This window comes from Drosophila melanogaster, chromosome 3L (assembly GCF_000001215.4).
Source record: "Drosophila melanogaster chromosome 3L".
NCBI classification, from domain to species: Eukaryota; Metazoa; Arthropoda; class Insecta; order Diptera; family Drosophilidae; genus Drosophila; species Drosophila melanogaster.
In genome coordinates, this window is record NT_037436.4 from 277338 (window position 1) to 305294 (window position 27957).

The window sequence follows — 27957 nt, forward strand, 5'->3', positions numbered from 1 at the left end:
ATCTGGGCATGGGGCAACTGAAAGGAAAGCAACTTTCCCATTCAGGAGCGCACAAGCCGCAGGAATCGCGAGCGCAGACAATTCAGTTCGGCTTTAACGTAATGGACGGAAGGTTTGAATATCGCTTCTCGCCCCAGTTGTACAGATAAAGTCCCACTGCACGCAATAGGGCACTTGGAAGATACAATAGAACGCCGAGCAGTGTGTGTATATAGGTTTGAATGCTTACGATTGGGAATAAGTGGCAAAATATTGCAACTATGACCTAAACGCAAGGCAGTTAATAACTTCGCCAGCTTTTGGCCAGATTCGTGACACACTTAACTTGAAACTTCAATGCTAGTGGGATGGATATCTACTCTCAAGCCGTGTTTTAATGCCCCAAGGATTCCGCTTTCTTGCCACAGACAATGAGCAGGTGCGTGTGCAGTTAAACTAATAAAATTGTAGTGGACCCACCCGACCCACATATTTTGCCTATTTGCTCCTATTTGTGTTTTTTTTGGTTACCTATGCATATGTTATGCATATGTATGCTCAACAAACCATGTGGAAATTGCCGATGGGAAGCTTTAGACTAAATGCATTGACTGCGTATCCTTCACTGCCACACCCTAAAGTGACTATGCTATCACTCACTCGCAGGGGGAAATGACCCACAATCATAACAATAAAGATACAGATGAGAGCCCACATGTACATATTTTATGGAATGACTGATAACCAATGTATTTAGAATGCATGACACACTTTGAATTAAGTGCTGTAGTTAAGTCACACATGGCACTGCACTATCTGCAGATTTCAGCCAAATTGGCCATTTAAAATCTTATTTTCTAGATTTGCATGTAATCTATAAATAATGGCAACTGAAACCTTTTTGGATCTGAATTATGAGAGGGGCAAGGTGTCGAAGAGGTCACTGCGACCAAAGCTATTAAAATTGACAGATGTGACGATACCACATCGAAGTCGGAAGAAAAACAAAGTTAAGGTGAGTTGCGAGTTGTGAGAGGGAAAGAACATTTGAGCAACTAGATCTTAAAGCGCTGTTTGTTTTCAGACCAAAGACCGATCAGCCACATCCGTGCGCGACAGGATCTATGATGATCCTGCCTACACAGAGGACATAAGCCACTTGGCGAATCCCATGCGTCGCAGTAGCATTTCTGGGAAATCCTTCTTGGAACACAAGACGAGGTCAGATACGGGCGGTCAGGCATCATCCAGCAGCCTACTGGCCAAAAACCAGCTGCCCCAGGAGCTGCATCAGTATGTGTCAGGGAAGCAGGCCAAGATCAAACAACACCACACAGCCACAATAGCTTCCGGTAGCACCGCCATCAGCATAAACTACGAATGTGATTCGAGCAGCACCGACAACGAGGTCCAGGAACCAATCCAAACCAAAGGTGGTATGAACCGCAGGGTGCGCAGCCTAGAGCGCAATCTGGCCGCCACAGGCTCCGAAAGGGCCGAAAAGAAGGGAACTCAGAAGCGCACCTCGAAACAAAAGCGGAATCTTAGCTTAGACAACAATCGCCATCAGCCCGCAGGACATCCGAAGCGGGAGGCGGTAGCTGTAGCTAAGGTCGGTCACGATGCTGACACACGAGCCCGCAAAGAGCGAAATCGGAAGCCCTACGGCGAGATGGGTCCGGATGGTGGTGTCCCGACCGAGGTCAGTGAGTTAGATGACGGGTACTCTGCTCGCGGTTCCGCTCAGAGTTCCGCCTGCACCTTACCAGCAGAATCAGCCGCCGACGCGGCGAAAGTTGCTATCGGCAAACGGTTCCTGCGCGGCGAGATTGGAATTAAAAGCTTTAACTACTATCTGCTAAAGGAGGGCTTAAAGAGCTCGAAAAAACTAGTGGACCAACAGCGAACCCCAGCTGGCAGTGGCAGTGTGGAGTCACCTCTGAAGGCCGAAAAACGACATTGCCGCAGCGAGGAAAACATCTACGAGGAGATCTTCTTTAAGGACACGGCCAACGCGGTGAGCTCGTCGGCAACAGGAGTAGCCACCGGCATGGCGATGCCCGTTGCCCTGACAATGTGTGATCAAGAGACGCACAGCCTGGAAAAAGGAGCTCAGCCGCATGGAATAGGCGCCACCAATCCCGCATTTGCAGACTGCGAGTTTTGTATGGAGCAATGCAGCAAGGAAAACTGTGAATATTGCTTGGCCCACGTTGAACAAGTAGCAAGTAAAAAACTGAAGGCGGGGCAAACACAGGAAGAGCAGTACCTCAACCAAGGACATAGGAAAAACCACACTATGGATTCGCGGCCTAGTGCTCCGGTGGTCGAGGTGCCGACCGCCCATATACTAGAGTTCCAGTCGTACAACCCAAATAATCCAGGCGTTTACAAAATTGAGACGACTCCAGTGGCCATAACAGGAGACTACAACCCGATTCTACAATTTCAGCAGTCTTCTGCTACTACATCGACCTCAGCTACCACCACGCCAAGTGAACCCCAGATTTATGGTGGATACTACCTGCCCCATGCGAACCAGAGGCCATACCACTCGCCAACTGTTAACAGCCAGCTGCCAAATCACTACGCCGTGGGTGGCAGTCTGCTCTTGGCCCAGGTTACGGGGGCCACTCAAGGGTCCGCCACGCCGCCTCGGCGACCCCAGCAGCACTTTATAGTGGGATATCAGAACGGAGGAGGTATGTCCGCAGGTGCGGCTTCCTTACAGCGCTTTAACACGAAGTCCTCGTCCTCGAGCGACTCGCTTCCCTATCACAAATATAATACCATGGCGCGACTGGAGGCAAATGTGCTAGCAGCTCCTGCCACTGGGGATCTTTACTATGCGGTCAGTGGGACGCAGCCACTGCATCCGCTTATGTATGCTGCCAATAGACCCATTGGAGGATCCCAGATACTGGTGGATCCCTACGATCCGCAGATGTACAAGAGCGACTCAAAGGCATCAATTCTGAGCGAGTTCTCCCTTCGCAGCAGCGACAACTCGCAACGCTACGCTCGGCATCCTCATCGGCGACATGGCGGGCGCGTCAGTGATTCCAGTCTGTTTTCAGTGTACTCAAACTCTGGCCAAAGGCGGTACTTTGGAAGCTCGGAAGGCAGGTTCGGATACGATTGTAGACGCTGCAGTCTGGATGGCGTCATTGGAATGAGTACTGCGACTGGAGGGTCTATGATGGCTCCCGATAAGTGCAGCTACTCGGACAACTGCCGGTTCGAGTGCCGAAACTGCGACTGCTCGTCAAATTACTTTAGCTCAGACTTTGATGATGTTTACGGATCAATAGCGCGAGGAGGAAGCAGCGGAATCCCGCGAAAAACTGCAGCAGGGACACTGCCATCAAGCGCACAAGACGATCAAGTTGAGCGATTGGAAGCCCCACCAGCGTCGATGGAGCAGCAGCAGTACGCAGACCTAAAACAGAACAAGTACGCCCAAGATTTCTTTAAGCATGTTAACGACGTAAAACGTAGCATTTACCAGTCGGAAATGAAGAGAAACAATAGCTTGGAGTCCTCAAGGAGTGGTCCAAGAGCTGGCGGCAGCACAAAAAGCAATGTCAAAGCAAGTCCCAAGCGGGCCGCCTCACAGGAAACTAGATTAGTAACTACTCTTCCGCTAAGCAGGAGTCGGCTTTCTGCCGGCGTAAAGCCGACACCTGCACCAAGGACCAGTCTCCAGACACCGACTCCTTTGCCGGAGACTACCGTCGCAAGTAAGTACAACCGATGTGGGATTCTATTGTATAGCATTGTAAATAACCCTGGAATTATTCATAGAAGATCCCACGCCTAGTAAGCGAAAAAGTCAACCAACTGTCCGGAGAGAGTATCCTTCCTTGGACAGGCTCGTTGCGTCTACCACGGGCACCATTCCGAAGAAGAACAGCAGGAACATAACAGCGGCCAGCTTACAAAGCCCGAAGCTGACGCAAAAAACTAGATCAGAGGCTCCCGAAAAGAAGGTTGCACCTGAAGATCAGTTGCCGCTGCCTCCGTCCGGCAAACGACACCATCGCACAGGCGCATCGAAGACAAATACAAACGCTCCCTGTTCCAGCCTACGCAGGAAAGACATTCCGGCTCCACCTCCGCCTTCCCCCGCTACATATTCCGACCTCCAGGAGCTAAAGGCCAATATGGAGGGTTTTCGAGACGATACTAAGTCACGAAGCTTGGAGTACGACACTAACGATCTTACGGCTGACGATAATTCCAATAAAACTCAGAAAAAAAGTCTCAGCGGACCACCGAATCCAATGACGGAAGCCCCAATTGGAGCCACTGATGCAGGTGCAGTGGAGACTGACGACAACGACGTCTTCTATGATGCACGCAGCGAGGATTCTGGCGGTGGTATCTTGCCCTCGAATACCAGTGATATATCGAAAATGGTGAGTGCTTTGCTATTGGTAGCAGAATTTTGGAATCGTGTAATGTGAAATACAAGCCCTTATTTGAGTAGCCCGACTAGTAGCTATGACAATTAATACAAATTACTATTGTAGATATATATTATTTTTATTACTTCAAATTTTGGCTATTTGTAAAATCGATTTTCCAAAGCCTACATTTGTTTGAAAGACGAACTTTTAAAAGTACAGAACACCGAAATTTGCCAACTCAGTTACAGCCTGAACATAGATTAATAGTTGTTAGAAATAATTGGACGGGGAGCATTGATAATGAAAAGGGGCCGAGTTGAAATAAACATGAATAAGATTTCAATTAAACGATTTTTTACAGAGTCCATCCCACATGGCGACATTCACACGGGCGGCAACTAACGAAAATCGCAAAGGCGCCTTTGACAACGAAAAGGAGCACTCTGCCGAGGATGATGATTCTCCGTCTCCCGCCGCCCCTGCGCCAGAGGGGCGTGAGCAGGCGTCCTCCATCACGGGCAGACCGAAAGGGAATGGCAACAGTAAAATAACCACAACCCCAAGCTGTGAGCTCGGGAGCTCGGCCGAAGCGGAAAGCAAGCTGGACTCCGCCGCACTCTGTCGACCCCGACCACGACCTCGCCAAGCGTCTCCCCACCTCCCGCCCGAATGCACGGACACTGGGGGGGCTGGTGACGAACAGGCAAGCAAAACAAAACACGAAAAGAAGACTCCAGCAGACGCCCCCAGGCAACATGTTGGACCAACATGTTCGGAGGGGCAGCGAACCGCCGCGCTAGCAACAAATGTTGCTTGCGCACTCTCAACAACCACCAACGCTGGCAACACGAGCGCCAGCAACAGCGTATTGGAGCTGGAGCTCAGTTGCAAGACGGGCAACACGGACAGCGAAACGCCAGCGGTAGCGCACAGGTACGCGACTCTGCCATTGCGCCCAATCTATGATGTGAAACTTAAAGTGTTAGTCACCTGAACTTTTTGTGGCAACGGGCAATTTTCGGGGCAAGCATCGGTGCACGGCGAACACTTGTTGTTCTTGGCTACTTGGATGCCCAGGACTCTGGCCAAGTGAAGTGAAATGTTTTTCGTGCTCCTCAAAACACAGGGGCATCGGTGAAAAATTCAATCAACTAGTGAACTTAAATAGTAAATTCCCATTACCACATGGTTCGATTTTAAAGTGCGTTAATTGGGCTAGTGAAGCTATTTGCACTCCACGAGAGGCAACCGTATGCGCAGCAGCTCCTGAGAGGGTTACTGTGGGTGACATTTGGTATCACCTTGTGTTAGCCTCCCCTTAAAACTTCACTTTAAAGCGGCTGGTATCTGAAATGGGTGAAATGGGGGATCGATGGCAGCAGCTGGCTTGCCAATTGCATTCCCAGCCGGATATGTACTTTGCAGTGGTCTGATTCGTGAGATTATTTCATTCAATGTTTGGATACTTTATCGGCGTTCAATCAATTACCTAAGAGCCCAGCTGGGTGCAAAGTTCAATTGTGGAAGGAGCTACATTGCCGTGTTTTTATGGCCTGATTGAACCATTTGAAAAGCAAGTGCCGGGCTAAAAGCCTACTGAATTGATGGTTGATTGCCCATTCAATCAACTCTTCTTTCGCGATAATTTGTCGAGTGTGTCTTAAAGCAGCTGGGCATATTAATATAATTAATTACCAAACCTTACGTTCACGTGATGGATGACAGTGTATATGTACATATGACAGAACTCGGCGCGTTTACATCTGCGTGTAAATATCCTGCGGCATGGTGAATAGACATAAATCAACCTCAGAGCACAAATTCAGGAAAACAACGAGCGGCTAATGCAAGTGTAATCGTGGATATGTGCTTTTTTCCGCCAACTTTTTCCAACCATATCCCTTGATTATAAACTGAACGATATATGTATAAGTTTTTTTCAATAGCGCGTCCTGTGTTGCGCTATGTCCATTTCCCTTTCTTCTCTACAAAAATTCGGCAATCAATAATTTTAGCAAAATGCTTCACCTCCTGACTTTCCCCATCGTTTGTGGAAAACCCCCGATCCGAGACCAGCCATAAATATATTGTGACCTTCCTTTCTTTTCGTTTTTGTGTTGGTATTCAATCACTTGCACACATACATAACTAATGTGTGTGCACAGCCGCACTTTTCTTAATTATTTGTAGCTGCAGAGGAAGAAATAATAGCTTAATTTCACACTGAAGCCTTTTTGTGTGGGTTTTGATGCACATGTTAAGCATACGCCGTGTAGTCCACGAGTTAATTATGCCGAGCCATGCGGTTGATTGATTCATTGCATAGGGTGTAGGTAAAGTTTCAATCGAACGGGCAAATTTTAAGCGCTGCTAATTGAAAACAAGTTCAGCTCGCAATGAGGGGGCAAAACAAGTGAGAAAAGCAATCCAGGGCCATCGACAATTCAGAAATTTTATTGCTACAATTTGGTATTTTGCGAAATTGGGGACGACCTTCAAAACCTTCAAGCCGAAAATAAAAAGTTGGCTGGAAACTCGCAATTGCATTAATTTACTATAAATTGCATGCAGCCTACCATTCGATAATTATGAGTCTGATCATTATGAGCACGGGCTTGCAAATATGGTATAGAAAACGAGAAACTCGTTTCCTATGGCCGCAACTTCATTTGGTCATTGGCTTTTAGTCAATGCCGCTGGAGCTCGACCAACGTTACCACATCGTGCACCATCGAAGAAGCAGCTTCTGGGCTAGTAAAATGGAAAAGTGCAAGTTGCCTAACAGGTATGCGAGATAATGCAATCGATTTACTAGTACCCGTCCACGTCCTCCTCCACTTCCTTGGCCCGCCCTCGTCCTCTGCTCTTCTGCTCTGCTTTGCTGAAGACAAGTGCGGCTTAACATGATTGAAAACCAGTTTTATGATGCATGCCGCAGATGCAAGCGCAGTGCTTTGTGCTTTATTTACGATATCCAAACCTGCAATCACTGCTGCTCAATAGACATCGAGTTTTTTAAAGAAATGCGCAAACGTTTTTCAGCGAAAACTTTTCCACCTCGAATATTACGGAAAACGAAAGGCTTGTTTCAAAGTGCACAAGACTGTTGTCCTCTTGTTATGTTTTATTTAATAAGAAAGTAAGAGGAATTCTCAGCGGGCTCGGGTGGTATGTAAGTCGTAATTATTTAGTCACTTAACTTTCACTGCGAAAATTATTCATTCCGTTCCAAACAAAGTTTGATTCGCCGAATGAAAAGTGCACAGCTTCAAGACAGAATAGTACAAAATTTTTTTTTTTCGCCGCATATGGAATTTTAGATACATTTCAAATAGTAACGACAAATTATTAAGACTTGAAAGCACTCTCTCAGATGCCCCAGCAAAGATGTAATCCCGCCACTTCCTGGATTTTTGAATCCCGGCAACATACTTTACATTACACGTGTAATACCTTTATATTGTTCATAATACTTTTTAGGCAATTTTGTGTTGCTTTAATGTGATGATTTAGTTTTCTAATAGAACACGTATGTGTAGTGCATACATGCAAATTGATCAAAGCACGTGGGCCGTCGTTGAACGTTTTTTATGCCCACGCACCAAAGAGTTCAGAACATTACCTTATAAGAAATAGCCGAGCACCTTTCTTTTTTCCTCCACAGTTTGTACACCGAATGGCAGTTTCATATTTAGTTTTTAACTACAATTTTATAAGTTAGACCTTCCAAGCAGAAGTAGAATGCGATTACAAGAAATACTTCATGGTAATGTAAGCACTCATGACGTGGGACTACTATTGATATCTAGCCAAATATTTAATAGACTGACCAACGAGATACTCTTGTGATTCGACGTGGTCGACGACATTCAAAAAGTATCAACGCTTCCCAAAGTGAACTAGGCTTAATAACACCTACACACAAGCAAGATAATTTGGCAGATAGGCAAGAATCCGAAGACTTTAACGTTTGGTGTTGGCTGTTGACCATTTTGGTATGACAAGTTTTGAAGTGATTGTATTTGTATGCCAAATTAAAAGCGTGGGGCTGAACAGATTCTTTGGTTTTGCGTTACTAGCCCCATCAGTATAGAGCCGCTTACAAACGAAGCATCAAAGATATGTAAATTGAGAGATACACTTTCAAAGGCTAGTTGTACTAACCACTGACACTTTTAACCATAAATTTAACGGACTATTTACGCTAATTTAAAGTCATGACACCCACCATACACCTTGCAATCGCAGCGTTAATTATGAAATGAGCTTGTATTTATGTGTGTGTGTCATTTTCTCCGCGACTGTTTTTCCAACAGGTTTAGCAACAGTTTCTCCCACCTATTGTTCAGTCTCAGGGTCAAGTTTAAAAAACATTGACAGCTTTTCGAAATATCTGCCCCAACGAGAACACCGAAGACGCCCAAGTTTTACCAAAATTTGAGTTGCGATTGAGTTAGTGCTTTTGCCTCCGTCCCTGGGCTCAACTTGCGACCAACACTCGAAAGCGCGTCGTTGTCAGCCACCAGCAGTGGCAGTGGCAGCAACAAGGCAAAGCACTTACAGCTGGTGAAACTGCACAAGACTGCTGTGGCAGCGTTTACTGCTGCATTGGTGCAGATGTCAACGAGTTCACGCGAGTGCTGAACCATGTTCCCGGACATTGAACCGATGTTCGAGCGCCGGCTCTCGGCCTGGCTCGATTGTCCTAGCCATTAGGCCGGCAAGCCGCTGGAAGAGCATTAGCGCTCGAACGGATAAGGGTCCTAAGTCAATTCACTGTGAACCCTTTAGCAGTCGACACTAGAGAACTGTAATGGGGGGGCGACTAATGATTTCAGATGTTCTACTTCATTTCCCGCACTTATATTACAGTGACCCGACATCCGATGTGCCTGCCTGTGGGACAGCGGAGAATCCAACGCACCTAAGAGCACTGACACGCCAGGACTACGCCTGCATCGACTCGAGCGAGGCTCAATCGGACGACAGTCACCTGACACGCGACTCTATCACCCGGGAGTCCCAAAATGACGAGCTCTCCTCGTCGACTCTTGAGAAACTAGACGTTAGCACACTGCCACTGCCCGCACTCCCCAAACGTCGCAGAACCCGCTCCCGCACCAGCCCCTCCAAGCACAGGCAACAACAGCAACAGCAGCAGCAACAGCAGCAGCAGCGTCATGAAGTTATCGAAGATGCCAATGCGGTTGATGCATCGACCGCAGCAGCAGGACAACAGCACCCCAAGCCACGTCAGGGAGCAGCCTCTCCAGAGTCCCAAAAGCCAGAAATAAGCGGTGCAAAGAACAACGCAGCCGGCGAGCAGCAAAAGCAGCCACAGTCGCAACAGCAGCAGACACACCTCTCCGCCTTCCAGCAGTACGTCGCCAAGCGAAGGGAGAGTCTGGAGGCGTCCAATCGTTGTTTCAACGAGAAGCTAGAGGCGCGCAGAATGCATTACCACATGGGTGGGAGCGCAGCAAATGGTAACGCAACCGCCTCCCATCTGACGGCTGGCTCCAATGGAGTGCCCACTTATCTTTTCGGTGAAAATTTCTATGGAGTGCCCGCAACTGGACGTAAGTCCATATCTCCCACCACCAAGAAGGAGGAAATATTCCTGAACAAGTCCGGATGGGTGCAGGTCAACACGACGCGTGGGGTCAACAAGGATGACAATGGCGGGGGCTACCGAAGCCTCAGCTACGCCCAACAAAATGGTGGCGGACGTGTTGCGGCGATGCTGACGGATCCTGGGAGACGCTCAGACCTGGCACGAAAGTCATTCATCCTGCAGCATCAGCAACAGCATCAATCCAATATCAGCATGACTGAGCCGAAGTTTGTTGGCTCCAAAGTGGAAGAGCTGATTCAAAGGAACGAAGCACGGCTAAGCGGCTGTTCCATACGGTACCCTTCCCTGCGTCCGGGCCATCGGATTATCGATCCGCAGCTGGCTAACATCCTTAACGAACGGCCAGGCTTCTTGCCAGTGAAGGGCCCGACTGATCTCGACTCCCCCCTCACTCCCATTCTCTCCCCACCTCCCGCTTTCCAGGACAACAGCCGAAGTGCTCGGCGTCAGGAGAGGCGCAACCCCGGACGCCAGCAGGGTCCTCTGCCCCTGCCCGTGCCGTTTCGGTCGGAGCCCCAGATGGACCCTCAAAACCCCATTAATGGCTCCGCCAAAGGCATGGTTTTTTCCCGTAGTTTCGAGTACGACACACGTCGTCACACGCCCACCGACAACTACGTAGAGACGTTTTCCCGCAGCTTTGATGGAAACTTGTCGGATCGCCTGCTCAACCTGGCCGTTCTGGCCGGCCAGCGGGAACGGTCGCCCAACTTCAGCACCCTGACCGGTAACTCTCCGAACTACCTTACGAAACGGGAGAGCGGCGGTGGAAGCAGTGGCTCTCTTCGCAGCCGCGACAGCTCGCCCAAGTATCTGCATCCGCAGGCCACAACTGCTTACTTAAATGCCGCTGTCAAAGAGGCGCCTCCTGTCTACAGTGTCCCCACTGGCAGTCAGGCCAAGTATTCGCCGCGTTCCCGTTTCGAAAGGACTACTGAGCGTTCCAAAACCCACGCCCTGGGACGTTCCCGTAAGTCCCAGTTCAGCCGCGTGGGCAGTGCCGGACCTCTGATAGCGCATCCAAACACTGCAAATGTGGGAGTGTCTCGTTTCCGAAGCTTTGACACGTCCAAGAGCCAGCGTCTTAATTCGTGCGACAGTGGTGCGAGATCAGGTCAGTAGACAGAATCATTTGATTACCAATAACTTTCGCCTTGTCAAAGTTGCTCGATAATAAAACATGGGAAATAAGCACCTGCGAAGTGTCACGTGCACCTTGTCCGTCCGACTTTTATACATTTTATTGTTTAGTCCGTTCAGGAGCACCTTGTGCTCGTAAGAGCTTCAGAAAAAAGCCTGTCAAATCAGCGACAGAGGTGTCGTTATTTCTCATAATATTTGTTATTAGTCGTTGGCCAGTTCACTGGGTCCAAATGTGTTCAGCCTAATTGAGGTTTTTTTTTTGACAGATCTCTCCAACGATGAGCTGGACAATGAAGATGGCGGGTTGAACGACTTTCTATCCGCCGGCAGCCACAAGTTTCCTAAAATTGGAACGAGTAGCGTCAGCGTATCGCCATTCAAAATGCAACGCCAGAGATCCCTGACACCAGATCGGAATGACTCCCATAGCTCGACTAGCAGCTTACGGAAGCAAAGATCAAACACCCCTGAGTCCAGATCCTTGACTCCTGAGGAACGGCGCAAGAAGGGGTCCCAGCTTTCATTGGGCGGTGCCCGGCAAAGCTCCAGCTCGAGGAGCAACACGTTTGAGGGCCGCCAGCGGCACGATGACAAAACCCCACCCAACATATCACGCAGCTCCTCCAGCTCCAGCTACAGTGGCGGCGAGTCCCACGAGCCCCTTAATGGCACCGGCAGCACGACTGTTACACCCTCGGCCGGAAGTGGCTCCACCAGCCATCGACGCGCATTGACCGCGAAACAAGCGGAGCAGGAGCACCGCATTCGACGCTCGAGGTTGGTTAAATGACTTATTGTTAATGCGTTAAAGCCACAAATATTCCATTGCACCAATACTTTGCTTTCAACCTCACGACTCCTTTCCAGATCGTTGCAACTAACCGAACGCTCTCCGAACCGAGCGCACAAATCCATTGTTAACGTGGGTGCCCTGGTCCCGCAGCAGCGGTCGGTAGGTGTTCCCTATCAGCAGTCCCGTGTACCAGGTGGGGGCGTTTTCCCCCCCACTATCCGAACCTCGCCAGCGGGGGCAAAGATCCATGTCAATTCGCCTGCTCCACCCAACAGCTCGGTGAGAGTGCGACACAACGAGACGGACAAGGCGCGCTCCTTCGACTTTGACTACAACAACTTTAGTCGTGGTGGAGGAGCAAAGGGTTCAAGTCGCACCGCACACACTAGTGGCAGCGGAGGAGATAGCGGAAGCAATCAGAATCTGCGCGTGGAGAGGGAGTCCCGCTCCTTCGACGACGAAATTTGTGAAGCGGTGCTCAACAACAACAACGGCAGCAACGGAAGTGTAAGTGGCCTGCGCTTCCTACAGCCTGCAACCGATTCCGGGCAGGTGTCGATGGCATCCACGTCGTCTTCCCGCCTGCGCAAGTCCAACTCGCCTGTCAGCGCGTCTGGAATGGAGGCGTCGCGGTCGCCACAGTCATCGGGATCCTCAACCAACAATCTCCATCAGCAGGCGAGGCAATCGGGCAGTCCACAGAGCTACGGGACGCGACTTTGCGACCACGAGCTGACTTACGAAATGCTACGAAAGTCGCCGATCATGAACTTCCGGCGTGGGGACAGCGGCGACTACGAACTGCCAGTGATGCTACGGAATCGGGAAACCATCAATTCGGGGGGCAACAGTGAGCTCAACTTTATGAGCAACGAGACGCGAATCTACGAGCATCCTACAACCGTTCTAAAGTCACAGCGATCCCTCCGCCAAAGTCCGGGGTCTCGGGACGACCTAAATCTTGAGGTTGCAGTGGGAGTGGGAGGCGACTACATCTACAGGCAGCCGGCCAACCAGCCGCGTAGCAGCAGGTACTAGAACGAAAACCTCTACAGCTGAAGATTCGGCATCCCCAGTGACGGCGTGCTATCTGTATATTAACCTAATCTAACTAACCGCACACAATCCGAAGTCCACCACTTGAACCAAATTTAAGAACGCCCAAGGCACTAACACGACCAGAGAAGCACCTGTAGGTGTTTGTGTTTAAGAGACTGCTTATTCATACTAAATAATCTAGGAGGTAACCAAATTGATGAACTGTGTGGTGGTGGCAGACTTACTCCTTTCATAAACCCGCCACGGGTGGCTACATCCGTACTAAAATACACGTACTAACTTACCAACTATACGCAAACTAGATACCCAAAGGAAGCGTTCCCACCTCTAATTTCCTATATCAGATTAAGGATGTCTTGTGTGCGTGGCTTATGTATCTCGTGCTGTTTCATAGTGTTAAAGCGGAGTTCCTCACAACGGCAACGACGAAAAGTTGCACCAAAACTTTGGACACATGCGATTATTGGCCACGCTGCGCCGCCTGTCAGCATAAAAGTGTCTCGGGAGAACTCAAAAAAGGACCGTCTGCCTCCGGAAAACCATTAACCGTTCTGGATAACGTGCAGCCCCATGTCACCTCAGTGATCGTTAATGAAGACAACGCAGTCCCGGGCCCACAGCTCCGAAGCCTGGAAAAATCCAATCCGTCATGGACCTTCCTTTGTAGCGGAATTGCCAGCATTTGCCAACCTGTGCAGCAGACGGAAACCGACCATAGCACTGCCCAGGAGGCGGCGGAGGAGGATATTGTCATCAGGTGAGTTTTACCTTGCAACTTTTGAAGTGACAGATTAGAGCCAGACACGTCTTCCCCTGCTAATGGCTTCATTTTGACGAGCTATTGCCGACTAACAAGCTCTGGCAGCCGGTCCAACAATAATATGAGTGGCTACGCCGGAATAAAACTGGATACGGTCAATAATGGATAAGAGTCATCAAAATTTGTTTCCCCTTTTAGGAAGGTAAAACCCAACAAAAGCCGCAGGACGGGACGTAGTCGTTCTCTGCCAAGTGTAATGCTGCGAAGACTTTATCTTGCTGGGTAAGATTTCATTTATATACTCTTGATTAGTTCAATTAGTGTCTAGAACGATTGCTCGTCAGCTCGGTAGCAAGAGAATGTCCCTTAAATGATTCAATGTTCAATAATCCTTTGTACGCAAGCCAGCTATTATGTTGTCTTCCACCCGCCTGGTCGACAGGACAAAAAAGGAGACGCTTCCACTTTCTTGTCCAACAAATGAACAACCGGTTGTGGCACAGCCTCCCATATCAAAATACTGAGTTCAGCGACCTACTACTCGACTACACTAAAGACACACATTTGACATCGTCCTACCTTTCCCCCTCTCGCCATTTGGCCATCGTCCTTTTTACGTAGTCCATTAATAAGCAATGACGGTGTCGGTAGGGGAGCGTTCGTGTCGCCGAGGGGCAAAATGAGCGAAGTGCAGCTGACGAGTATTGACATAGATGGTAGAGGCCATACGGAAGTTGTGCAAAATAAACAGCCTCCTGAAGTCCTGACTGTTGCAATAAAAATCCCTAAAATCCCCTTGTCAATTTGTAAAAGTACCAAGTGGAATTGTCAAATTGGTTGCATACTTGTAGGCGCAAGCATGCGCAGAAAGTTGACCCCTTCATTGCGTAATAAGAAGTCAAGTTTATGGCAAGGGAATACTTAAAGAAACAATATTAGGAAATCTAAACAATTATTAGCTAGTTAGAACGATTTAAGTTCGTCGTTAAACAACATTTATATGCACGCTTTGATTTCCAATATTCGATTGGCTTATATTATGAACTAGGCAGACTTATTTCGATTAAAGCTTCATTTGTCATTTGTTCACCAAAAAAGACAGTTGAAATTGTATATTAACTGAACTGATGGCAGAGACTTATTGCTGTCATGCATCTAATTTTAAAAGAACCGCGCATTGCCCACTACCAGATGGAGGATCCTGGTGGGGATCTTGGCTAACACCTGGACTTGGCTACATTTGGTATTTTTTATAGCACGGTGGTATTTCTAAAACGCGCACGCGGCCACACTAACAGCAAATATTGAAAAAAACAATAGTTGAGCGGACGCGAAAAATGCACTTATAGGTAACGGCGGTGCGCGCGTCTTTCCGCCCCCTGAACGGAACTCAGCTGTTGGGAGCTTGTATCGAATCCGCAACCAGCCACTGACCACATCCCCAGCAGGATAACATCGCCAGTCCGCGCCCAACTCGGTCTCTACACCCAGTGCCCAAATACACCAACTGACAACCGTAGAATCGTGTGAGAAACAGACGCCCTTGCCGGTCGCCGAACAGAACGCCAAGCGTAGGCTGGTGGCGCGTGTGTGTATCTGTGTATACGTACTGCTGGCATTCTCGGGAACGCTTGGGCAGAAGCCAAAATGTGTGCCAGCGCATAGGGAACGAAAGAACGCAAATAGCGCATCTACATTAAGAAACAGGCAAAATCAATAACACCAAACCAAACCGAACCGAACCAAAGCAAGCAAAGATTATTACGCAAAACGACGGGCGCATATGAAAATGTCTATAACGGGCGCAGATAGTGGGCGTGCTTCGGCCACCGAGCTCGAGGAGTCCGCCGTCGCGACGATGCAGCTCAGGGAACCCACCACACCCCCGCCACCCATCAGCGGCGAGGACGTTTTCGCCAGCCGCGTCTCCCATACCACGTGGTACTTGCCAGTGGAGGACTCGTCCTCGCCGCCCGCATCAAGCACCAACGAAGCTCGTGGCGCGTCGCCTGACGCTGAGCCCCGGGAAGGGGATGCAGCTGGCGACTCGTCAATGAGCACCAGTGACGAGTAAGTTGGTTCCGGTTTCCCCAAGACGGGCACCATTGGAATGGCATCCTTTAATACGCCAATAATTATCCCTTCTATTTCCTTTAAATTGTGGCCATTACGCGGCCCACTGACCAATTACTCTTCGAACCCCTGATTCTTGGCCGGGTGTCTGATGAATTTTCACTTGACTTCCTTCCTGCACGCTTCTATCGACCTGTTGAGGTAGATGGACACGCGATATAGGTTTCGTTTCTATAAAGGATTTCCCTTCTGTGCATCCCTGCCTCAACTGCCCAACGACTGACTGTTTTGGGTACAAGAGTTTTTCTGGTTTTCCCATAAAGTTATTCCCCTCTGATGTCACAACGTTTAGCTGTTCCCTTTGGTTTGTATGATTTGTTTAATCAAGAACTTTTAGAGCGGAAATACTGCGTGGCTCATGTTTGCTCATATAGACTTTAGTTATACTATGGGTCAGAGGAGCCAACCAGTCGAGCCTGGCATGCGAGATATGGATATGCGATTCGTCACGAGCCACAAAAAAAAACATTTCACAAGGGGCTTTTTGCGGCAGATTCCGCAGACTGCTCGGCGTTCCAACCATATTTCGGAGTACCGCTGTTTCAAAATGGTTCAAGGCTATCAACAAGTTTTTAATCCCTCTTCGGGTTTACCCAATTCGATCATTAGAAATATTTGCCACCATTGACTACTGAAAAATTTCAAAATGTATGCCAAATTCATACCATGAAGTCTTAAAAACTTGGCGAGATTAAAATACTTGCACACGAAAATAGCAGCGACCATTACGCATACTTCCAAATGGAATAAATATATTTATTTCTGTATACTCTCCAACACATTTTGACTACGATAACATTTTGTAAGTGACCAAACACAGAAAGATTGAGTATCTAGAGTGGTGGTACGCTAATTTCACTTACAACTAGCGGATTCGTATTCGCAGAAATCAATCGAATCTCAGTACTCCGCAAATAACAGCGATTCATCTGATTGAATCTACTCCTTGTCCAACTGTCTGTTTGCAAAGGTGCAATAGCCCAGCCACTCCCTAGCCTGTGAAGTAACACATATTACCACTTACATATTTTCACGGAGCAGAGCTATGCAGCTCGTAAAACTTATTGTGGCTCGCAGTGGAAAGTAGTGCTTTCGGGCACGAAATCATTTGGATAAAATATTGTTTAATTATGGTACATATAAAATTCCCAAAGTAGTAGAGGCCTGGGGAAAGCTATAGCGAGTCAGCCACCACATCTGTTGACCATGCGTTGGCTTTGATGCTAGGTGCGCTTGATTTTCATTGCGTTTTATTTCACTGCCAGCGGCAGCCTGCGAATCATAGCAACGAAGTAATGCAGCCTGGTGTCTCTGCGGTAAATGAGACATTGTGGCTAAAAATGCATGCAAAGAGGCACCGCCCCCTAGTAGTTGGAAAACTTGTCCCTGGAAAAGAAACAGCTCTGACGGATGACGGCGCATCTGGCAGTTGGTTAGAAGTCAGAAGCTCAACGAGCATGCTAACATAATTCACTTGACATTTCCAGGCTAAACATACATTTGAAATACGTTAGTGTAAGGGTTTCTTCAGGACCGAAAGTGAAGTCGGCTTATGGAAACCCTTCTACCGCTGACTACGTTAACACCTAAGACAAATTGCCAAAAGAAGATGTACATGATGTATTTGATAGAGATTTAAACCTGCCCTTTTCCACTCCAAATGTCTTGCAATGAAGAAAACATCAGTGCCTAAACCAAAACCAGATTTCTTTCTATTTCAAGCTGCCTGCCATCAATAAATAAACAAGTTGCCCATCTGCTGCGTCTGCTCCGACATCATACAATGTGCATCTGCCATCACTTATCGTTCCTTGGCGGCGTTTCTATTTTTGAAACTCTCATTACCGTCAGAAACAAACTCTTTTTTCGGGCATTTAAATACAAACATTTACAGTTGAGTACTGCGGTGAAAGAAAGCGTTTCTAAACAGAATATATAATCCTGATCGGAATCCTTAGCCAAGTCGATCTAGCCACTTCGCAGGTTTGCCTGTGAGCTTGGAAACTATATTATGGTTCCTGCAGTTTCTCCCTGGAACTTTCACTAGCTGAGTAAAGAGTATCTGAATTTCGACTATGGCGTTCTCCCATATTATATTTAAGGTCATCATCCCATCCTATCCCATCCCATCGTATTCTTTGGGACGCAGAAAATGAACTTCAAGGAACGCGTGAGCTGCAAGTCTGAACACTAATAACAAACAGTCCATGTATACATAACATACAACTACCAGGCAGCATGTATTTCATCTCACCTAAGGTAAAATCTCAACTACACTGAAGACGACAAATTCTCTCTGCCGAACCTTTGAACATATGTATGAATAATCAATTCGTCCTCTAATCTGCTTATCAGTAAAACGGTGTCAGCTTTGCTTGAATTTGCTCAAACTGCTGAGCGTTTTGATTTACTTTTAAGCAACTTTATAGTACTTTAACCGAACCGTGAAATATAAAAAGGCAAGCAGTCCTAACGTTCGTAACGTATACATATCGGTAAACTTTCAATTAGTTTGGTTGGGACTTAAATTCCGGAAGAAATGTGTGTGTATTTGCGCAAATTGCAGCGAAAGCTGTAATTAGAGACTCTCTCTTGATACCAATACAAGTCAAAATGGCATTTATAATGAGGTAAAGTACCCCACAACGTCATTTAATATGTACATATGTATGTGCATGTGCGCAAGTCACAACAAATGCAAGCCTCAAAGTGCGGACATTAAACAATATAAATCAAATAACAAAAACTCGTAATTTTATTAGGTTTATATAAATATATTCAATATCGGTAATTGGCGTTTAGGTAATACCTACTTAAAACGTCATATTATACAAGCCTTAACCAACCCAATTTACAAATTTGAAGACCATTTACTTGTTATAAATTTATGAGAACATTTCTTAAAAAAGAAAGCCCCAGCACCATTTACTTTTCGGCAAAGAGTGCATGTCGGAGTGGGGAATTGCATGCGTACCTCGAATTCCAAAGAGCGGTGCCGTATTCACTTTACGCTACTTCCTCCTACTCTAACCATGCTTGATTTTTTACTTTAATTATGCATTCAAAAATTGTACTCAAAACCCACTTCAGAATCATAATCATTGTTGGCTTTATTTCATGTGTATGGGCTTATTTGTAAATCATATTTAATAGACTGGGGCGCTAGTCATTCTTGACAGCCTTTCCTAGCATCAAAAGAAAACAATAGAAAGCCCTACAGTCAGTTTCCTCGACCATCAGATACCCCTCACTTACCATGTGGGTGGTCAATATTACAACCTTTTGTATACCTATAAAATCCTTACAAGATTGTGGATTTTATAATGCTATGCTCGCAAAACGATATTTTTAATAGGTAATAAAAAGCTTGCAAATTTATAAGTTTACTGTCAAGCAAACCTAAATGGTTGGGTATTTCGTTTATTTAAAAAGCTGGAACTCTGTAAATCGGTTTTCCTAAAAGTATAAGTACACAGGTTGGTTTATTGCGATTGGAATTTTGCGCATACCAGGTAGCAAATGGCCAGAACCTACCTGCTTCATTACATTCGCTTGTCTGAATTGCAAAAACCGGTTTGATTTGTGTTGCACTTTCAGATACTGCATCTGCCTATGCGTTACACCGCGCACTTTGATCAGTTACATTTAATATCCTGCTCCACATAAAGTCTTCCAATACCACTTCAAGTGATATAACCAACCTTGAGATACGTTCAAAAAATCTAGTTTCTCTCAAAAAAATACAGAATTACTCTCCCCATATCTTTGAATATTTTTACACTGAATTATTTGGGTCTCCAGCACCTGCCTGTTTACAAAAAGAACGACAGACCTCAGTGAAGCAGATGGACTTCCTGTTTTGTTCCTTTAAGAGGGGTCGTTTGTATTTCAGATTCGAGTTCAGGAATACGACCTTTAGTTATTGGCTAAATGTGTATCTTACGGCATCCTAGTCGGCAGTGCTTAGAAGTGCCTTCCAGAACAATCGCTATAAAAGCCTATGCCTGAGATTGACTCTCATATGCGGCTGATAGATCACGTGCTCATACAAACTTTAAAATTGTTGTTAACCACACGCCATTTGAGAGCGGGACGGAGCACAGCTGAAGAGCTGACAGGAGTAAAACCGGTTTGAGCGGCAGATGTTTCATAGCTTCCTCTTTAATGACTCATCGTTATCCTTCTTGAGTCAAAATGCCGCACTTGAGTTCTTTTGGATAACGAGGAAGTCCGTAATGTAAAGAGGCAGCTGAAAACGAGCCTTTATTTAGGAAAGGGAAGACAGCATTTAAAAGGGAAAAATATAAGTCGGATAAATAACTTATAAATAAATTTAAATTTAAATGTTGCACATGCTTGAAGCTAAACGCTGCTTGGGAAAAGTGGTTGTCCAGGGATTTTTTTACAAATAGCCAGTCCAACATAGAAACTGCATCATTGCCAAACTCACTCAAAATCCATCCCCTAGGATCCTTTGAAACAGCACAACAATAACAATAAGCAGGATTGAGTGCGTCGAGCAGCCGGGTAGCCGCTGAGGGATGAACTAAGATCAGTCTGAGCCAGAACAACGAACCGTACGGATACGCTCAGCGGAGTCTCTCGGGACACTACATCGCGACATTGATTTCATTTAGCATTGAAACAGTATGGTTACATATCACTTTCGGTCAAGCCTAACTCAGTTTAGTGTGCCACAGCTCGAAGCGCCAAGTGGCGAAAGTGCAAAGCGCAGCAAAGTGCGAAAAGAAGGCAACAAGTCGAATATGAACACAAACAGTCCCAGCAAAAATGTGACTGTGAAATCGTCACAGCTATATAGGTATATAGCGCCCAGGAACCGATCCATGCTTGTCATGAAGGATCCACGGAGCATGCGAACCTTACGACGGTAAGCTGATTTGGTAGAAATGCGTTCATACGCAACTACGCCGCATTGATGAAATAGGCTTCAACACACTCCTTGAACTAGGTTTTAGCGCGCTTCTTGAACTGAACATCTGCCTGATGTTGAGACCGTTTTCTGGGGATCAGGGGCAAAACTGCATTCCTTCACGTATCCCAAACTTAAATGGTTTTTGTAACGAGCACGCAAAGTATTCATAGCCTGCTGTTTGCTCTGCAGTTCGTTTAAAGAAAAATCATATGAGGATCGGCCCGAAGGTAAAGAAAATTACAAAGATATTCCAAAGATACCCCAGGGGCACACTACCTTCTCCTCCCGCTGTCGTCGTGTGAGAGGATGTCCTGTTGATTCCTAATTCCCCACCCCAGATTACCATCGGCCTTTGCTAGCATTTAGGGTCGTATCTCGGTGTGTTTGTTTTCTTTGTTTCCGACGGTTCTCGAAATACTTGTTCTTTGCCTACAATAAGCATACGGAAATGGAATTCGCGAAGTTTACATAGGATTCGGTTCGAGAAAATCCTTTTTCGGCCTTTTCCGAGCAACTTGTTTTTGTATTGTAAAATATACCTGCGTCACCAATTCAGGACCGTCGCCGCCACATTTTCACACGCATCCGTTTGGCGAGTGGCGTAACCTTAGGAAAGATTTCTTTGAAATCTATAATTTGCTTTACAAGCTGAACCCTTTTTGCCACCAAATAACAAACTACCAAAATAGTGTACATACTCTACTGACTACTTTCGTTTAGACACTCAAGGCCACGGCTTCGTTCATTAAACAAAATGTTTTCTATATCTTTCAGAATGCCAAAACCTGGAAGCAATGAAATGGGAACAACCAGTGACTGCGCTGCGAGTTTGGTAAGTGAAATAATTTATTGAATTAGGAGTTCGGTATTACTCCAAGGCTTACTCCAAGTACTCAGCTCTGAATCTGTAGAAACTAATTCAATAGCGGGGAAGTCATTCAACTCGGGCAATTAATTTTATGACAGTGTAGGAGATCTTGCCCCAAGACCAAACTTTCTCTGAGCTGCCGATACCGGCAGTAAGGTGGCAGAGAGTTCAATAGACAGATCACATTTCTGCCTAAGATATTTATATAAGAAATTATCCAATGACGCGGATTCGAAAAAGCGTCGATGCAACCGCAAATCACATCGCCCTGCATAACAATAGGGGCTTTCTTACTACTCCCCCGATCAATGCACTGGGCACAAAGCTACTTGCAATTTATTCACGGCAACCGCATCCCAGAAGAGTAGGGTGTCACGGTTGAGTAAATGCTACACTAAAGCCCTCACTGTCTTATCTGATTCCATAAATGAGCCCGAAATATGATCTCTGTAAAAGGTGTAAAGGTCTGGTTGTGACCACCATCTTGAATGAGCGATATAATGGCGACTCGTCATTAAATCAATATCTCAATTAAGGCTTCGTTTGTTGCATTTTGATTAGGTTCCCAGTCACATGCCGCTGAGCATCCTTCCATTGTTCCATGCAGGTGATGTCGAAGGAAAAACTAATCACGCAAGACAAAACATGAAAACAGTCAGCCTGGCAGACTGCCATTGGTCAAGCCATCAGTCTGTTGGCGAGGTCGCAGACAATAAGTTGACCCAGCCTGTGCAACAAAGGCAGACATCTGAGACAAGTGGCAGAGGCCCGTGCTATGCCATTCTCGCCTTAATCTAATCAAACCACTTCCAGCGAGACTCCTGACAATAGAGCTCGCAGATAGAGTTGATCTCAAAGGCATTATGTCCCATAATGCAAGGGCCAAACTACAAGGGGTCTCTACACACTTACAGCCGGGCGACGACATCAACGCTCGGCAGTAGTCGCAGTTCTCATTTGCAAGCCTCGTTGCCGGCAATTGCGGTCTATCAGTTATTGGTTATCGCTTTGCCCGGCTACACTTGCCAGTGCTGTTTGCGGAAGTCCCGCTGGTCCGCTGAAGGCGCTATGAAGAAGCTGATAATACCTACGCTCATGGACACCTATGGGCTGATTAAGTTCTGGGACTTCGATTCGGGCGCCCCTGCAAGTGTGTCGCTGACCACCAGAGGGAGAGTGGAACTCAGCGTGCCAGTGGGCAATATCATGCCCGGCGAGCGCTACAAATGGAAATCTCGTCTTCTTCAGGTCGGGTCTTTGCTGCTAGAAATATTCTACTATATTTACTATTATCATTAATTGATCGTTTCGAGAGCGGTGCCCTGATAAGGTAATGATATTTTGGCCATTCCCCGCCAGTACCCTCGGCGCGATCAAGCACAAGCAGTATTATTGCCAAACGAAAAACAAAACCCGATAAAAATGTCAACCGATTGCCTATGTGTGAGTGTCGGAGCTTACTTGCCTTCTGTTACCTTTCGTGAGTTTTGAAATACGACTCTAAATCTGGCAATAATCATTTGAAGCATACTTGTCACAGCTACCAGTACCCCAGAACGCTTTATTAGCGTTCCGTTTTTGTTAACAAAATTGTTGTTCCCAGATATAGTTATGACGATTCCTATTTGTGATTCATAGTTGTTTTGTTCCGAACCTGGGCTGATACGAAGGGATAAATAATGCTGCGAATTGATAAAATACTTGTGGTTTCGCGTGGGAAGGCGAGTTCCGTTGAAGTCGCAGCACTGCGTTACATAGCTGCATCTATTGCTACAGCCACGTTGGATTCTCAATCCGTATGCCAGCCGGTCGATAATGCAACTTATTTTATCTTATTTACAGTCACAGCAAATAAAGGCGGTCTCCAGTCCAACGCTGTCCGAGCCGTGCTTAGAGGAGCAGCCACAAAAAGGAACTGAAAGTACGGATGTGGCCAACACAGGCAGCAGCGCCGGAAGTGGAGGCCTAGGCGTATTGCAGAAATTCAAACGCACCTTGAACAACTTTAACAACAAAAATCAATTGCACATCTCTCCGCTATCACCAGCGGCAGTAGGTAACAATGCCCCAAAAACTAAGACATCGCCAACAACAACAACCGCATCCATAGCACCTATGATAACGACGACCACAGCTAGCGATCCTGGCTCAGAGGCCGGCGATACGAGCTCAGGAAAATACCGGTTTGGGCCCCTTATTTGGCGTTCTTCCAAAGAACGCCGTAAGACGAAGTACAACCGACGCGACAAGTGTAATTCTGGTGATTCAGGCATACAGATCGAACTAGAACAGGATGAGCAATACTCCCGTGCGACAATGGCCGTGAGCCGCCAGGATGAGCCCCGCGCTTTTGCGTTAACCAATGGATCGTGTGGTGTCGCGCTCTCTAAAATGCGAGCCATACGTCGCACCAACTCTGCAAAGGCGAGCAGCATCCTTGGGCCCTTTATTGTTAAAACCAAAATAGCCAAGCACTTAAACATTGGAGAGTCTGACAAAGCCGAGCGCAAAGCGCCCGAGTCTCTACCCACGCGATCGCTTAGCCAACCGAACGGCCTAGAGTCCTACGGTATGGGTCGTCCCGATCTTGAGGATAGCGACAGCGATAGTGTCGCGTCAAACGAGGAAGGTAGGTTAAAGCTTAAGTGCACTGTACAATTTCAGCCAGACAACCTTAACTATTATGGTGTCTTTTTTGTCCCCAGCTATAAGCTTCTACCCAACCACCTATGCGGAGGTGCTTTACAACTTCACGGCCGGCGGTCCTCAAGAACTAGGGCTAGAGAGAGGAATGCTTATTGAAATACTGCGCAAGGAAGTTGGACCCTGGTGGTTCGGCCGAATTAAGAAGGAGGAAACCAATCTGGTGGAAGACATATTGGGTCCTGAGCTGGGCTGGTTCCCCAAGGAGTTTGTGCGCATTATTCACTGTCCAGAGACGGACAATTTCTTTATAGCGCACAGGGCTGCCGCTGATGAGGCGGCGGCTGAGGAAGCCACTGCTCGTGCAGAGGAAGGGTCTGTTCCTGTTCCCGTTGCGGCATTTGCCGAGGACACAGACGTTACCGTCACCACAGACCAAAGCAACGTCACCCTTATAGTCATTGAATCACCACCAACTCCGAGTGCACCCAGTGTGGACTTTGTTGCCCAACCGGATCACAGCACGATCATACGCCGCAGTGCCGTTCGCGAACTGCTTGATACGGAGGTCAATTATGTAAAGCTGCTAGCAGCCATTTGTGATGGGTAAGAGATCAAGACCTAACCAGTCTTCAGCACATATTTACTTTGTGACCCATTTTAGTTACCTGCCAGCTATGAGCAAGCGAATCGATATATTTTCGCCAAACAGTATTCGGCTTATCTTCTCCAACATAACGGCCATTTATAAGTTTCAGCGAAAGTTTCTTGAAGCCTTACGACGAGGCATCGAGCAAAACCAAGTTGCCAAAGTTTTCCTCAAAATGGTAATAAATTAACTAAAAAACCAAAAGAGACAACCGTTTCTAATACATCATCCTTCCTGCAGCACAAAGGTTTCCTTTGCTACTCCACCTATTGTAACGCATACCCTCGAGCCCTGATAGAACTTGAGACCTACGATCGCGTAAAAGACGCCCGTACAATTCTTGAGAAGTGAGTAATTTTACTTTTAAATTTCGACGTCACACCTAACAAGTATTTAAATTTTAGCTGTCGCGAATCCCAAAACCTGGCCGAGCTGCCCCTCTCTGCGCACCTGCTGGCACCTGTGCAACGAATCTGCCGCTATCCCCTGCACCTCAACGAGATTATTAAGTCGGCATTGGAAAAGGGAGCCAAGGAAGGGAACGATACAGACGGTGCGAAGTCAGCTGGCAAGACAACTGACTATGAGCAACTCGATGTTACTGAACTAGACATACCCGACTCTCAAGATACTGTCAATTTGGCGCTGGAAGCGATGCGCGGCATCACAGAAGCAGTCAATGAGGGCAAGCGCCACAGCGAGACGATTGCAAGGCATCAAGCCAGCTTCCAAAACTTTAAGGGCCCGCCGCTGCACTTGCATAGTGCTCGCTTCTTCCTGCAAGTCGATGCCACGCGGCAGAAACAGAATCTGTGGAACAGCAGCTATACTCTGTTTCTTTTTGATAACCAGCTCGTTTACTGCAAGCGAGATATTATTAAGCGGAGCCACTTCATCTACAAAGGACGCATTTTTCTCGATCGCTGTCGCGTGGTAAACGTGAGGGATGGAAAAATGTTTGGGCACACCATTAAGAACTCCCTACGCATATATAGCGAGTCTCGAGACAAATGGTACGATTTTAGTTTCCGTTCGGCGAACCGCAAGCATCGCTTCCTAAGCACTCTCGCCCTGGAGCGCCAGTTTGGTGGTAAAGCTCTATACGTATCAGAGATGACTGGATTCGAGTACAATTACGAGGAGCGGCCGGGCGATTACTCAGACCAATCAGATTACGATGCACAAGATTTTGAATTAGCAACTGGGGTCACCAGTGGTGAGAGCTCACTGCCGGAGTCGCCGGCCAAATCTACGTCTCGCCTGTGTGAGACACTGCCAAAAAAATCTCAGTCCAGGGACGGAATATCCAGCGCTGAAAACTCTCAAATAGTCACTACCACATCGACAGGTTCGCTAGGAAGGCGGCATTTTGGCAATTGGTTCCGCAAGCCAAAGAGCGCAAACTGCACTCCAAGTCAATCACCGACGCATAAGCCAAGCTTCGACGCAGACGCTACGCTCACGGAAGCCCGGGTTGCTGCGATGGAACTGGCTGAAGCCGCGGCCGCACTAGTGCCAACGGACAGCTCCTCAGCGTAAATACTAGGGACAGCTTTGTATCGAATCGCAATACAAATACAAACAGCGTAAAGCAAACATAAATTCGTGGTAGAACACACGATATAAAATATTTGTTACATTAATATTAAATTGTCTTAAATTATAGTAACATGTAGTTGACCAGTGTTACACTTCGTAGATGTTTCGTTAGTTACCCTTGGGTTTTTGTTCAATATAAATGATTGTGTTTCTATTTTATCGTGTATATTCTTGAATTGGAGTCATTATTTGCAATTAATATTGCGATAATAGGAATATTAGATGTACAATAAAAATACAAATATTGTATACTTCTGGCATTTCAATGCAGTTTTATATAAAAATGTCGCCGACTGCTAGTCTAAAATCCTGTCCATACTTGTAATTTTAGGTTACGTGATAATTCGATAATAAATACCCGAAAAGTAATTTAATTTTCTGTTCACGTTCGTATGTTCCAAGCAGAAGAGCCGATATTTAAAAGCGTCTGGAAAAGTTTGCTACTTAATTATGTCAAATTTTAACATGATTAACAAAGACTATGTATCTTTGTTTTAATCGTGCATTGAAACAGGATAGTACCCATGTTATTTGTTACTTATTTGTTGGGCTAATCCACTATGATACTGCAACTAAACGACACAAATAAATAAACCTACTAATAAAGAAACTAGGTTATTGCATATAAAACATATTTGTTCTATACAAAAATTGGTTGATTGGTCAATTTGAAATCCTGAGAATTAGCAATTGTTAACTTTACAATACAAGACAAGCAAAAAATGCACCCGAACAATTGAGCGAATTTAATTTTTTCTAAGAGAATCACACAATGTATCTTGGTAGTATTTTAGTATCTGGCCAATCTGTTGGCAAGAATTATTTTATTGTCTAAAGAGGTGATTGAAAAATTTAAAAAGCAATTTACTATTTAATAGACTTTGCAAAACAAAACGTATTGGAGTTTGCTAAATATTTCTTTTTTAAATATATAGGAAAATATATTAACAAAACAAAATTCTACACAATACACCTGGAATTACAACCAAACTTACCAACCATGTAAATAGCTCAAGAATCTTTATATTTCCAAAAAAGACCAAATAGTTGGCTTGGATTTATCGCGTGGTATAACTTGGGCTTATTTACGTTTTGAGAACTTCCAAACCGAAACCAGTTTGTTAAGTTTTAAACAGGCAAACTTCATAATAAAACTATATAAAAACATAAAACATTAAAACGTTTCATCAAAACATAGAAAAACAAAGAAAGCAGATGAAAAAATTGTATGTAGTGAATAACTCGTAAGCTTAATCGGACGAGAGAACACATAACGAATCATATAAACATAGCAACTACAAATATACCCCATATGCCAAATAAATATATATATATTTATCCATGTTAATAA

The 27957-nt window shown here is 46.2% G+C and overlaps 1 protein-coding gene across 12 annotated transcripts, besides 1 other annotated feature; it reads left to right on the top strand.

The window, feature by feature from the left end:
- The first annotated feature begins 99 nt into the window (after positions 1 to 99).
- Positions 100 to 27955, top strand: RhoGEF3 (Rho guanine nucleotide exchange factor 3). 12 transcript variants are annotated; one of them, NM_001274273.1, is made up of 16 exons: positions 100 to 418; positions 841 to 994; positions 1064 to 3719; positions 3787 to 4397; positions 4750 to 5321; positions 9261 to 11137; positions 11433 to 11943; positions 12034 to 12990; positions 13413 to 13775; positions 13977 to 14060; positions 21622 to 21679; positions 23558 to 24344; positions 24421 to 24964; positions 25023 to 25185; positions 25248 to 25354; positions 25412 to 27955. In NM_001274273.1, exons 2-16 carry the CDS (start codon positions 863 to 865, stop codon positions 26544 to 26546), a joined length of 10557 nt encoding a protein of 3518 aa, NP_001261202.1. In that variant the 5' UTR covers positions 100 to 418; positions 841 to 862; the 3' UTR covers positions 26547 to 27955. The 12 variants fall into 12 exon arrangements, with proteins under 12 accessions (NP_001261202.1, NP_612024.4, NP_612026.2 ...); NM_138180.4 differs by having other exon boundaries at positions 3784 to 4397; positions 25412 to 26759; NM_138182.2 differs by lacking the exons at positions 100 to 418; positions 841 to 994; positions 1064 to 3719; ... (5 more) ...; positions 13413 to 13775; positions 13977 to 14060 and adding an exon at positions 15355 to 15848 and having other exon boundaries at positions 25412 to 26759.
- Positions 17953 to 17997: a mobile genetic element.
- Positions 27956 to 27957: the final 2 nt, after the last annotated feature.